The sequence below is a fragment of the Staurois parvus genome, unplaced genomic scaffold (assembly GCF_062004578.1).
Source record: "Staurois parvus isolate SC_StPar_1 unplaced genomic scaffold, SC_StPar_1.0 ptg000696l, whole genome shotgun sequence".
Classification (NCBI taxonomy): domain Eukaryota; kingdom Metazoa; phylum Chordata; class Amphibia; order Anura; family Ranidae; genus Staurois; species Staurois parvus.
This window is the reverse complement of record NW_028318492.1, coordinates 1,055,990-1,070,540: the sequence shown is the minus strand read 5'-3', so window position 1 is coordinate 1,070,540 and position 14,551 is coordinate 1,055,990. Positions and strand designations below refer to the sequence as shown.

General features: G+C 39.4%; 1 protein-coding gene across 1 annotated transcript in view; it reads right to left on the bottom strand.

Moving 5' to 3' along the window:
• Positions 1-241: 241 nt before the first annotated feature.
• ZBTB11 (zinc finger and BTB domain containing 11) overlaps positions 242-14,551 on the bottom strand; it is a 48,015-nt gene continuing 33,705 nt past the window's right edge. The window contains exons 8-11 of the mRNA XM_089652908.1: positions 12,848-12,965; positions 5,926-6,084; positions 3,579-3,754; positions 242-1,023 (exon numbers count right to left, since the gene is read on the bottom strand). Coding sequence (XP_089509034.1) covers positions 506-1,023; positions 3,579-3,754; positions 5,926-6,084; positions 12,848-12,965 — 971 coding nt within the window. The 3' untranslated portion in view covers positions 242-505. The remainder of the gene's footprint in view (positions 1,024-3,578; positions 3,755-5,925; positions 6,085-12,847; positions 12,966-14,551) is intronic.

The following is a 14,551-nucleotide window of genomic DNA, read 5'->3' as shown; positions in this document are numbered from 1 at the left end:
TAGCCATTGTTCGATTCTCCTACAGACAACAGTACAAATAGACAATATCTAAATTCCTGTGCCTCTCAATGGACTTCAAGAACAGGCTTTTACAGGGAGTACAAAAATCCTATTACTCATTTACTGAAAATTGACCCAACCTTCCTTTCCCGTCTTTACCAAGCTAGTATATTTCTTTCTGGAGTTTCACAAAAGAACTGAAGGACCAGAAGGTGTTAAAAGACAATTTCACAAACCGAAATGAAAAGAAATGGAAATGACATTTATTTTATCGAGTCTGACAAACAGAGGCTCTAATTCTAAACTACCCAAAGAAATATTACAACTTGTACTGGAATTGTGAACTGTAAGAATAACTTTGTAAACTGGAATATATGCAAGTACACAACATAAGCAAGCAAACCATTAAAGTCTTGAATACACTTATGGGTCGCATACTTCATTGCATGGAGAGAATATTAAGTGCTACAGCATATACAGCAAACTCTTACTATACATTGCGGTGTCATAGGACCTCAGAAACATGGTCAACCTCTACTTCCACAGTCTCTAGTTGATCATTCACTTCAAGTTTAGGCCCCTGTTGTTGAGACAGCACATAGTTGACCACCTGCATGATGCTTTGGTCAGAAAGTGAAGACACAGCAGAACAATCCTGGGCTGTAGTACCTGCTTCTACTGAATCCACTACATCCCCAGCTATTAATACAGTTTCATTATCTTCACTTGTTATCTCTGACTGTGCCTCTACTATTTCATTTGGTACAAAGCTGACCGCATGTTCCACTTGAGTTCCTTGGTGGTGAAACTGTAGACTGTCTTTCTCCAGCATAATTTTGCAGGGTATATAGTTGCTATGGTACTTTGTCATGTGCTTGCGTAGATTGCGGGCATCAATGTAGGCTTCATTGCAAACAGGACAAACATAGGGCCGTTCCCCTGTGTGTGTTCTTACATGACGCTTTAAAGAGCGGGCATCTGCCCATGCCACTCCACATGTTAGGCATTCAAACGGCTTCACACCTTAAAAGAAAAAAAAAAAAAAAAGGGCTCCATTTAACAAACAAATAAAATGATGCATTAGCATCTATGCACTACAGTAAGTCATGCTTGCCTATAAAGCAGAACTTTACCCATAACAGCTTAATTAAAAAAAAAAACATTCTTTAGGAAGGAACACACACTCCATAATAATTACGCCACCAAAATTAGTGTGTGCTGTAAATTGCCTTCAGCATTGCTCCTGTTTCTTCTTGCTGGAGGCTGCCATTTTACTGAAGCCCAGAACCTCTAAAACAGCAGTAAATATTTAGGCTGTCAGCAGATCAGCCTCTACACATTTGGTACAGTGCCGAAAATAGACAGCAACTGAGCATATGCAGAATAGGTTGAATTAGTGTATTATTGGATTTTAAACTGTATAGGCAATATTTTTAATGTTTTACATAGTTATACCTGCAGAAGTGGCCAGTATGAAGTGACCTAGCAGGACTTCATTTTTTGACTTAAGTTCCACTATAATCAACAAATGCATTTTAAATCATGCAATACATTTGGAAGGTAATCTCCAGCCTCTAAAATTAAATGTAAGGAATGATTAGTGGAACAAAAACAAACATTCAAAGTGCATGTTATTACCTCACATTTACCCAGATTTCTGACATTTCCTGGTTTAATTCTAGGCTGGCTCCATGGCACCAAGGCCTGCTATTGGCCTACCACAGCAATGGATGTCTTTATAGACAAATAAAGTGCAGGGGTGCAGAGGAGTGTCAGAATGTGTGTGCAATAAAATGCCTTATATATAGGGCATTTTATTCATAAGGCCTAGTGACATATCTGAGGGGATGCATGGGCACCCGTATTTCTTTAGGTTATATAGTTTATTGCACATATAAGTTATAGGTCTTGTGAGTCACTTTACAAGAACTGATCATAGGTGAAAGCTAGTGGTGCACCAAAATGAAAATTCTGGATGCATTTGGCCAAAAACCAAACCAAAATGGACAGTTTTTAAAAATGAATATATTTTTCAAATTCAATTTTTGGGGAAAAAAATACACTTTAATGAATTAAAATAAAACAATATATACTCCATTTAAAGAAAACAAAATTCTGAAAGATGTTACGAGTAAATAGATACCCAACATGCCATGCTTTAAAATTGCACATGCTCGTGGAATGGTGTCAAACTACGGTACTTAATAATCTCCATGGGTGACGCTTTAAAAATGTCTATAGGTTACCAGTGTAATGTTACAGAGGAGGTCTAGTACTAGAATTTTGCTCTTGCTCTGACATTTGTGGCGATACCTCAAATGTGTGGTTTGAACAGTTTACATATGTGGGCGTGGCCTACATATGTGTTCACCACTACTTTTTTTATTTATTTAAATTTTCTTTTTTTTTTTACACTGTCTCTTTAAAAAAAATTGTATTCACTTTTATTCCTATCACAAGGAATGCATGCATCCCTTGTGATAGAAATAAGTAGCAACAGGTCCTCTTTATGGAGAGATATGGGGTCAATAAGACCCCACATCTCTCCTCTACAATGTAAAGCACTGATCTAGTGCTTTAAAAAAAAAAAAAGGCCTTGTTTACAAGGCACCGGAACCGAAAGGGACATCGCTCTGGTCCTCCAAGAGCATAGAGATGAGTGGAGGCCATCTTTCCTTCACTCATGCCCAGCGCTGGGATCGTTTGTTGGTTTCTCAGGTAAGGCTAAGAACCACCGAGCAGCGGCGGGTGGCAAGCGGCGGGGTTATTTTCAGCACCTGTATCAGTGCTTATTTTCATACCGGCCAAAACATTTTGGCCACCGAAATTTGCATCCCTAGTGGAAGTTAATTGCAAAGCATTGCAACGGAGAGAGGGGTAAAAGCTGATCATGAAAAACTGGAATTTACAGCAGGCAGTGTAGAAACTAACAAGGGAGGAAAGCAGAGGAGGGAGAGAATGAGCTGATCAAGTACTGGGGAGACAGAGAAAGCAGAAAACAGTTAAAGTAGACGTTCACTGAAAACCTAACCAACGCTAAACCTACTTGCAGCCACATTCTACAACTAATCCATCTAGCCCTGTAAAGAATAAATCGTTATACTTACCTGTTCTGCAGCTGTTCCGGTCCCATGCTGAGATGTCAGCGGCATCTTCAGTGTGTAGGTGTGTGTAGGAGAGGCAGCCGACAATGGAAGTTCCATAGTAAGTCTATGGGTGACGTCACATCCCAGGGATATCACAGCTTTTGTCGGTTCTCTCCTGCACATAGCATACGCTGCTGGAGACCGGACTGGATCGGCTTCATTAAAGGTATGTATAGCAATTTCTTTTTTAGTTAGGTTTTAAGTGAACTTCTACTTTAATCATGTACAGGAGGAAAAAGGTTAAACTGATCAAGGCTAGAGTGGGAAAGAGAAATCAGAGAGTAGGTCATGGAGAGGCAGCAGGATCTCAAGAACAGCAAATAATTTCCAGAATGATTGCCTAGTATAGTGTTTAGAATAAAAAAAAAACCTGTATGGAGAAGTCTTTTTTTCTCATTTAAAGACTTTTAGGTGCAAAAATTGCATGCTTACCTTCATGGTTGTTCACATGTCTTCTGAACTCTCTAAGCTGTGAAAAAACTTTACCGCAGTGGGTACAAACACGTTCAATGTTTCTCTTTATTCTTCCTTTCTTGCCATGGGTAGCCTTATTCACGTGCCTTCTGTATAGTGATTTCTCAAAGAATTCCTTGCCACAAATATTACATCTAAAATAATTAAAAAGGAGTTTAACAAAACATGATTTACACCTCAGATTGGCCCATGCTAAATATGAAGTAATTTCCTTAAAATGCATGACATACAGTATATGATTCAGTCTGTCCCTAGCATTAACACAGCTGTCTTTGTTTTGAGTTACCCCTCTAACATAGTGGTCATATCATCATAAGTCAAAGGTGGAAAAGGTAGCAGTTAAAGTGTAACTAAAAGCAAAACTTTTTTTCCCCCCATTTTGGATGGAATAAGGGAGGGTTCTTATTTCCATAAGTCTTTTATTTTACACAATAGATGTCCCATGGAGATTTCCCTTCATTTTTTGTCACATTGCCAAACAGTACGTGAAAGGAAATCCCTCCAAAGTGATAGCATCCCGGTGTGTCTTTATTAGTGTCCAATGTCAACCCAAAATACAAGCTTTTCTTTAACTTTCGATGATAACAGTAAACAGGACAAATAGAGAGAGTGAATCTCCCAAACAGGGACACAGACCGCAATAAAAACCTGACAACTGTTCTAATCCCTCTCCACTCTTAGGGCTTGTTCACACTTGACTAAATGTCTAACTCTTACCAAACGCTCCTATAGCTTTAGTATGGGCATTAGACAGGCATTAATGAGCTTTAGTATGGACATTAGACAGGCGTTAATGAGCTTTCGTACTTTCCCTAGCAGTCTGATTATGTCCATATTTCTGTGCTGAAAGCGGTACTTTTTTTGCATGGAAATATGTCGTTTTTTTTATTGTAGGCCTGTAATTCTTAGGAATAACTCACTGAAATCTGTCCGAACAAGAGTCTAGTAAACATCCCGGGTAGGATAAAACTTGAAACACAAAATCATAAATTATAATATAATAAATAATCAAAACATAATATTACATTTAATTCAATAATATAATCAAACCAAAACACTGAAATTTGAAATAGAGCGCCAAGTTCGCTGAGTTCAGTTGCAGAATCGTTTTCAGTGTCTGATGACGAATTTCCCCACGAATCATTATCACTCAATTCAGCAAGTGGTTCTAATTTACTATCGCTGTTCTCTAGCTGGTCTAAAACCGCTTTTGACCTAAAAGGGACATTTTTTGGATGCCAATTTTCCAGGTAGAAAGAACAGTAAAATAGCAGGCAGGGCACAGGACAAAGCACTAGGGACAAAATGTATGTGAAATGGTTTGATACAGTAATGTTTTACTATGTGATTTTAGTGTATTTTGTGAATGTCACTTTTTAAAATTTTCAAATCTCCCGCCGGTTCCGTCCCCATATGTCCCAACGCTCGCAGGGACCAGAACCCGGAAGACGGATGCTGGCATCGGCTGGAGGAGATGGCCGGGGACGCTGCAGGGGACACATCACGGGAGCGCAGGACAAGGTAAGTGCTGGAGGGAATCCCTAAGCAATGCTGCAGGGTAATCCCAAGTGTAGCTCGGGGTTACCGCTTGTGGTGCTGAAACTTTACCCCGAGCTACACTCGGGAATACCGCCAGGGAGGTTAATGAGCTTTAGTATGGGCGTTAGACCCTTAAAGGCTGAATTTTAGTAAAAAAAAAAAAAAAATCCGCAAAGACTTACAGGCAATGAAAAGTGTTCCATGTGCTGCTGGCTGTGGTTTAGGACAACATTTTAAGTGCTCTGATCCCCCCACTAAGGGACCTGTTTAAGCACTCTTCAAGAATGCTTCCTCTGTTCATAGAAGCTGTTTTATAACATCTATCAATGTAACACAATGTATGAATGGAGGACTGGTGAACGAATGAAAGGTCTGCCTCCTCCATATGTAGAGCTCTTTTCATTCATGTAAGATGTAAGTACAGCTTCTGTGAATTTAGGAGGAGTGGGGAAAGGGCAGGCATAGTTGGCACTCTGGACAAGCATTTCTGACAGGTCCTCTTATTAAGCCCTGCAGCACAAGAAGATTATGCAGGGTGGGAAATCAAAGGACTTCAGATTTCAACACTTCACACTGACTGTTAGTACTGTTCCTTGAGATTGAAAAAGAAAAAAAAAAATTGACTAAAGTCAGACTTTAAATACTATTTTATACACTGTACAGTTAATAAGCAACACAACTAATAATTATTTCAATCTCTAACTGAAATTTATAAGACTATGAAAGAACAATACAGGTGTATGTCAAATTTAAAAACGGTCCTCACCTGTAGGGCTCTGTAACAGAATGAGATTTTACATGGGAATACCAATCTTTCTTCCAGCTGTAGCACTTTCCACAAATCTCACATTCAAACGGCTTCACACCAAGGTGTTTATTCATGTGCTGCTGCAGATCCCGAGCTTCAGAAAAACGTCTCTCACACCTGTATACAATCAGTAACAATAACTTAATGCAGAAACTAAGAAGGTTGGACATATTTCATATTCTCTGTTGGAAGCTGAAAACAGACAGTATTCTCCTTCATAACGAATGCAATTTAAAAGCCTGACTCCATTGTTCCCTTCACTTTAGTTTGCTTGGACCAAACTGGCCTACATGAACCATTTCCTTTACCAACTGCTGCAGCCTCTGATGGCACTGTATGCAACATTGGTTCCGACAGCGGTACAGGGACTTCCCATCTGCTATCAGAACAAAAAATCGAATTGGGCTGTGTAGTGATTTTTGGACTCTTTATTAAAGAAAACAATATTCCCCAAAAGAAAATCATAAAGCTGACTGTTATGTGTCAACCAGTTGGTGAAACCTCAGATGACATGTCCATGAAGCCATTCTAAACAATGAGTATTGAATGGAAAGAGACCTGTTTGACATACAATGTAAACCAAATACACTGCCTTGAGAACTGCAGATTCTCAACCAAAAAGGACCATAAAATCACAATTGTGGGACTCTATTTACCTACAGCTTTAGGAGACCTTGCAGGAAATTTATTTGCCAAACAAGCTCACCAGGATGTCACGAATTGACTATTCAAAACAAGAAGGTCAGCCTCAATTATAGTGAATCAGACATATTAGGGAAACCCAACTGAATGTTTACTGTAATTACCAAACAATAGGGCTTGTTAACTGGAGACTTCCTAAAGCCATATCTCCCTGAACTTTGCACTCAGCTCATGAGGAAAGATTTCAGTGAATAGATTACAAAAGTCTGGCATATATCTAAACTTAAATATTATTAAAGTCATGGGTATATATTAACACACCAAGGTCCATTTATTAAAGTTGGCTACTGCATAACACTCAACTGAAGATCATTCAGTCATAAGGATATATGAGATGGTTTGTGATTTGGGTAAAATATATATCAAAATAAAGATGCAGCAACACATGTGTCTACATCAAGATGTAGAGAGAAGTGGCATATATCACATGATGGACTTGAATTAAGCATACAAGATCAAACTTAATACCATAACAAATTATGGAATTATTATACGGAGATCCGCCATTTCAGGACAAAGATCAGACATCAAAACACAGCTCTCATACCACGAAGATGAGCCGCTAAATCTACTAATATATACAGTGAAGGAAATAAGAATTTGATCCCCTGCTGATTTTGAATGTTTGCTCACTCACAAAGAAATGATCAGTCTAAAAAAATCGAATGGTAGATGTATTGTAATACTGAGAGACAAAATAGCAACAAAAAATTCAAAAGAAATGCATGTCTAACAAATTGTGCACTGATTTGCATGTTCATGAGGGAAATAAGTATTTGATCCCCTTCACAAAACATGACTTAGTACTTGGTGACAAATCCTTTGTTGGCAATCACAGGTCAGACATTTTCTGTACTTGGCCACCAGGTTTGTACACATCTCAGGAGGGATGTTGGCCCACTCCTCTTGGCAGATCCTCTCCAAGTCATTAAGGTTTGGTGGCTGACATTTGGCAACTTGAACTTTCAGCTCCGCCCACAGATGTGCAATTGGATTAAGGTCTGGAGACTGGCTAGGCCACTCCAGGACCTTAATGTGCTTCTTCTTGAGCCACTCCTTTGTTGCCTTGGCTGTGTGTTTTGGGTCATTGTCATGCTAGAACACCCATCTACGACCCATTTTCAATGCCCTGGCTGAGGGAAGAAGGTTCTCACTTAAGATTTGATGGTACATTGCCCCATCCATCGTCCCTTTGATGCAGTGCAGTTGTCCGGTCCCCGTAGCAGAAAAACACCCCCAAAGCAGAATATTTCCACCACCATGTTTGACAGTTATGGTGGTGTTCTTGGGGTCATAGGCAACATTCCTCCTTCTCCAAACACGGAGAGTTGAGTTGATGCCAAAGAGCTCGATTTTGGTCTCATCTGACCACAACACTTTCAATCAGTCCTCCTCTGCATCATTCAGATATTCAGTGGCAAACTTCAGACGGGTCTGGACATGTGCTTTCTTGAGCAGAGGGACCTTGCGGGCATTGCAGGATTTCAATCCTTGTCGGCGTAGTGTGTTACCAATTGTTTTCTTGATGACTGTGGTCCCAGCTGCCTGGAGATCATTGACAAGACGTGTAGTTCTGGGATGATTCCTCACTGTTCTCATGATCAGTCACACTCCACGAGGTGAGATCTTGCAGGGTGCACCAGACCTAGGGAGACTGACAGTTGTTTTGTGTTTCTTCCATTTGGGAATGATTGCACTGTTGTCACCTTCTCACCAAGCTGCTTGGCAATAGTTTGGTAGCCCATTCCAGCCTTGTATAGGTCTACAATCTTGTCCTTGACATCCTTGGACAGCTCTTTGCCATGGTGGAGAGTTTGGAATCTGATTGTTTGATTGCCCCTGTGGACAGGTGTCTTTTATACAGATAACAAAAAGAAATTAGCAGCACTCCCTTTAAGAGACTGCTTCTAATCTCAGCTTGTTACCTGTATGAAAGACACCTGATAGCCAGAAATCCTGCTGAATGATAGGGGATCAAATACTTATTTCCCTCATGAACATGCAAATCAGTGCATAATTTGTTAGACATGCATTTCTTTTGTATTTTTTGTTGCTATTCTCTCAGTGTTACAATACACCTACCATTTGATTTTTAGACTGATCATTTCTTTGTGAGTGGTCAAACATTGAAAATCAGCAGGGTATCAAATACTTATTTCCTTCACTCTATATGGACCTTATTAAAAAGATATTGGGTAAAGCCAATTTCATACCTCATCAACACACTCATTTTATCAATAGAGATACTTCAGCTAAAAGATGAGTCATCATTAAGGTCACCATTTCATCCATGGTACTTGACTGCCCTCGGCGGACAGGTAAAGAACTTCCAAATTACACAGAATTCTAACCGTCCAATCATCAAGCCCCCTGGGAGGTCTTTCAGAACAATGGACCTGTACCATAAATAAATTATATATATATATATATATATATATATATATTCTAGACCCTCGAGATTCTAACACTCTACACTCTGCCTAATACCCTCTGCATAATACTGAAAAATATAAAAAGAAGAAGAGACTTCCAGCTGCTGAGAACTTCCTGCTGCTCTTTTTGAAGAACTAATTTTTTTTAGAAGAAGCCTTTCGCCAAAGAAGAGACTTCTTGCTGCTGATCCCAATTTTTGTTCCTCACTGACGAGAGACAATATTTTGCTATTACCAAATGAATCCCACCGGAAAACCTCAGAAAACGCAATTCTGGGAGTGGTGAGAACTGTATAAAAACATCGTAACTTTTATATACATTTAAAACTTACTAGAGGTTTAATCATATTTCATTGTGTTGGTTAGTCATATTGCGCATATCTATATATTTTGCATGGTATACGGAGATTAACTGGGTAATAATTGATCTAACTTTTTGGGTACTGATATACTGTGTACCAACATATTTGAAGTGTTTTGCTGTGCATTTTATCAGGAATAGTTTCCACCTTCCCAACGGCTGTGGGAAATTGGAAATTATATCTGGAGCACTAATCATTTAATACTGATCCCTCTAAGAATTGTTTTAAGATTGTGGGGAGATACATATATTGTGTTTTTATACCATAGAGGGTAGTGTGATATATCTTTGACTGTGTGTAAGGAAATACTCATCACCAGTAGTTTCGTTTGTATTAATATATATATAAATATTTTTTACACAAATAAATTATTTATTTATCAAATCCAGAAATTTTGTGTATATGATAAGAAATCACATTGGTGAAAAGAACTCAAGGAAAATTATAGTGTGGTGATCAAACTATTAAGGTGTCCATATTATTGGATTATTAATTATTTTCCGTATTTAACGGCTGGAGGCACTGCAATATGCTGTTTAAGGGAGTCGGACACCGCCCAATTTATTTAGAATTAATTATCTCTAAAACCACCACAGCTGAGAGCTTCTTAGCCATTTACAAGAAGCCTTGTATTTTTATCAATGAATACAAGGCTTCCTCGGATTGGCTTGAGTGAGGAGGTGGGCAGATTACATCATGATCTCCACCTCAGCCAATCCGAGAAAGCCTTGTATTTCATTGATAAAAATACTAGGCTTTTTGTAAATAACTGAAGCTCTCAGCACTGCTCAATTAGTTTCCTATAGCAGACAGGAATTCTTTGTACCACTGCTGGATCACAGCACTATACACTGTATACAGAATTTAGCTGATGCTACAAACAGTTTATACAGCATTGACAGCAGGAACAGCAATTAGTAAAGAAAATAGTTCTTTTGGCCAGCTTGGCCCAAATGAACCATTTAAAAAAGGGAAAGATGGAACCAGTTACCAGACTTTAAATCTCAGTCATTATAGCTGATGCTGCATACAGTTTATAATAGTGCGGACAGCAGGTGCAGCAATTAATAATACAGAGAAAGAAAACATGGAGTTAGATTTTGGCTAGAGATCTCAATCCAAACATTACATCCCAGGGGGCGTGAAATTTTTTTAAAAAACTACTTGTCCAGGGACTAAAATCGGGGCCCCAATCTAATTGTCCCTCATAACAATCTACTTGTGCAGATAAAAAAAAATAATTAACCAAAACCATATTTAAAGCAGAGGTGATTTTAGGAATGTCTGGAGGCTTTATGGCAATTTCAACGTGTAATATTTTTAACATTGCGCTGTTTATCTCCTCCTCCCCTCCCTGCCTGTCTCCAGCACCGCACCCAGGGGCTAGCAGGGAGGAGAGAGACCTTGCAGTGTAATGAGCACCGATTGGCTGCTCGTCAGGAAAGGGTGGGTCAGGGTTTATACTTTATCCCTTTTGCTGCCAGAGCCATTTTTGCGTTTTTTGCACACGTTTAAAAAAATTATTTTAGGCCTGAAGATTACATAAAACCCCCAAATATGATATATTTTCTAAAAGCAGAGACCCTAGAGAATAGAATAGTGGTAGTTTACATTTTTTATGTTGCATGATATTACCGCAAAATTTCAGTAAAAAATAATTTTAGGGAACAAAAAAAAAATCAATAAATTACCCTATTTTTTTTGTAAAATATAAAAGATGAGGTTGCAGCGAATAAATAGATATCCAACTTATCAAACCTTAAATTGGTGCACGCTCGTTAAATGGTGACAAACTTTAGTACCATATATTTTCTATAGATCGACACTTTTAAAGCTCCTTATAGGTCACCAGTTTAGCATTACAGAGGAGGTCTGGTGCTAGAATTATTGCTCTCATTCTGGCGTGCACGGCAATATGGAACATGTGTATTGCAATTGACGGTTTCATGTGTAGGCGCCCCACGTGTGCCTTTATGTTTGTACGTGCGTATATGTGGGGGCCTCAATATTTTTTGAAGGGGGGGAATGTATGTGCTTGAGCGAAACTTTCATATTTACAAGTAAAAAATTTTTTTTTTTTTTTTCAAAGTCCCCTATGTGATGATTTTTGATGACAGGTTCTCTTTGAGACATCCAAGGTCCCTGGATGTCTCCCCTCTGCTCCACTGGGGATTGCATTACAATCTCTCAATGGGGACTCGGAAGTGACATCATAACATCACTTCCGGGTCAACACAAGAAGGGGAGCGGACTTGTCTGCTCTTCTCCCTCCCCTCTAGCTGATGGCGAGCCAGGCCTGTAGATGGGCAAGCAGAGCCCGGGAGACCTCACGCCGGGGAATGCGGAGAGGTTGGCACGGTGTGAAGCAATAAGCAACAGCGCTGCCTCCAATAACTTCACCTGACAGGTGAGCTCTGCTACTTGCCCGCAGCAGGGCTAAAGGTAGATAGAAACTACCTGCCCAGCGCCCGGAACTACATGTTCCGGGTGTTGGCCGATAGGAAACCAACATCGCTGCATCCAGAAAAAGCAATGCAAATAAATATATTCGGTGATTTAAATTTCCATGTTTAGTAAAACATTTTTTTACCAACTTGCATAAACAAACAGCAGCACTCTAGCTTTGTTTTGAGCAACAGAATCAGAGAACTGGCTACACATTTCCAATGCAGCAAATCCAGCTTTAATCCAGTGGTTGTCTGCAAAAAACAAACAAACAATATACTGATGATTGCGTTTCGCAGTGTGTTGGTTTGCAAACATTCAGGAGTCAATATTGCCGCCTCCTGCATGCCATTTTTTTGAGAGCTTAATTGTTTTTTTTAGATGGGGATACCGCGCCACAACCGTGAGCCTAGCATTTGAATAGATCACATTTGGCAACGGTACTACCTGCAGAATGTGATAAGAGAATAATTTTTGCCACATCACAATGCAAAGCATCATGGACATGGCATATATACACCCCCATACAACTGCTTTTGCAACTTAGACAGGGGTGGCTAAGAGGGAGGGTCAAGTTATACACAAGGCAATAACTGTTGAGGATGAGCTGATAGAGAAAATAAAACACAATTATTGAGTGAGGACAGGGTAGGCTTTTCTGAAGAGATGGGTTTTCAAGGACTGTCTAAAAGTAGACAGAGCAGGAGATAGACAGATTGGAGTAGGGGATTCCATAAAATGGGAGAGAATTGGGAAAAGTCCTGCAAGCAAGCATGGGAGGAAGTGATAAGGTAGCTAGAGAGCAGGAGGTCTTGGAGGAACGAAGAACATACATGTTAGTCATAACATACTGAACAGCTGGTATGTTATGGCTAACATCATGTTTTACCTGTGAAATCACAATCTAAAACCTGGAAGTAAATTCAAAAGTACACTCACTGTGTGCAATGATAATCTTGAACATCAGCTTTAGGCCTGTGCTTCTTGAGGTGCTTACTAAGTCCAGATGCTCTGTGGTATGTTTTACCGCACACTGTGCAGACATACTTTGTTTCCCCTAAAAAAAAAAAAAAAAACCCAAAGAAAAATTTAAAGCAATATAGCTTAGAGTACTGATATCGATTAAAAATCTTTGATACAATATCAGGTTGGGTAATTAAAGTCATGCATCTTCATTAAGCACACATTTCTATATCTAACTATCCATCCATATACATACATATATATATATCCATCCATATACATCCATATATATCCATCCATATATATCTATACACACATATACACATATACATACACACACACACACACACACACATATATTTTTTTTTTTCATACACACACACACACACACACACACACACACACACACACTGTAGCTGGTCAATCATTAAATGTGGTGACACACTTCCTGTCTTAAAGTGGTTGTAAAGGCTGAAGGTTTTTTACCTTCATGCATTCTATCCACAAAGGTAAAAAACCTTCTGTGTGCAGGAGAGCCTTCAGCCCCTTCAACACTTACCTGAGCTTCATTGCAATCCAGCGATGTGAACGACAGCCTCGGCTGTCCCGAGTCTCTGCCTCATTAGCAGAGACAGCAAGCGGCAGCCATTGGCTCCCACTGCTGTCAATCACAGCCAGTCAGCCAATGAGGAGAGATAGGGAGCGGTGCCAAGCCGCAGTTCCTTGTGTGAATGGACACACAGAGCAGAAAGCTGCCTGCTGTGGGGGCACCCGACAGGAGGGAGGGGCCAGAAACACCAGTAGGGGGACAAAAGAAGAGGAAAATCCAGGCTGCTTTGTGCAAAACCACTGCACACAGTAGGTAAGTGTAGACATGTTTATTATATTACAAAAAAATAAAAAATGAAACAAAGAATTTTTAGAATCGCCTTAAGGCATCTCCACTTTGGATGGAGGAACAACAGACACCCTTGGACAGCATTGTCTGGGAAGTGGGTGGGTTGTGTTTGATGCACAAATGTTTTACATAGACGAATAAAAGCAGACCACTGTCCACTGGAATGACTACATTTTCTCTGACAAAAGGGAAGGCCCAGCTAGCTGAGGAACTCCGTAAACCAGCAGGAGATTCAACACTCAAACAATCTGATTTTTTTTTCCGCCTCTTCCTTTTCCTTATTTCCCCCTATATTCAATTAAAAACAAACACTCAGGCCTTGCACAATGTCAGACCTGTTATAGATCTTGCTCATCTCACCAATGAATAGGGAGGTTTCTGCTCTCCCCTACAGCGTGTAGTGATCATTACATTCTTTGTGAAATTGGGTTTTTAAATTTTTCAATCCCATACTGTGCCTCATCTTTGTAGATATGACCTTCTCTACTCGTATGTACTTGCTCTTGAGCGATTATAAAGAATTAAAAAAAATAATAATAATAACATAAAAGTGGATCACTGTAAGCCACTTCTGCTGGACAACTTGTTCTGTTGAAAAATTACAGACTTAATGGCCAGATTAACAGGTAAAAAGCGAAAAAAAGCCCTAAAAAAAAATCTTTAAAAAAAAGAAACTACAAAGAATCGGTAAACTGCTATAAAATACATTTTTGTTTTTTAGTTTAATGCTGCTTTAAAGTATTGTTTTAAATGATTCTCACATTAAACATGTCCGCTCTAAT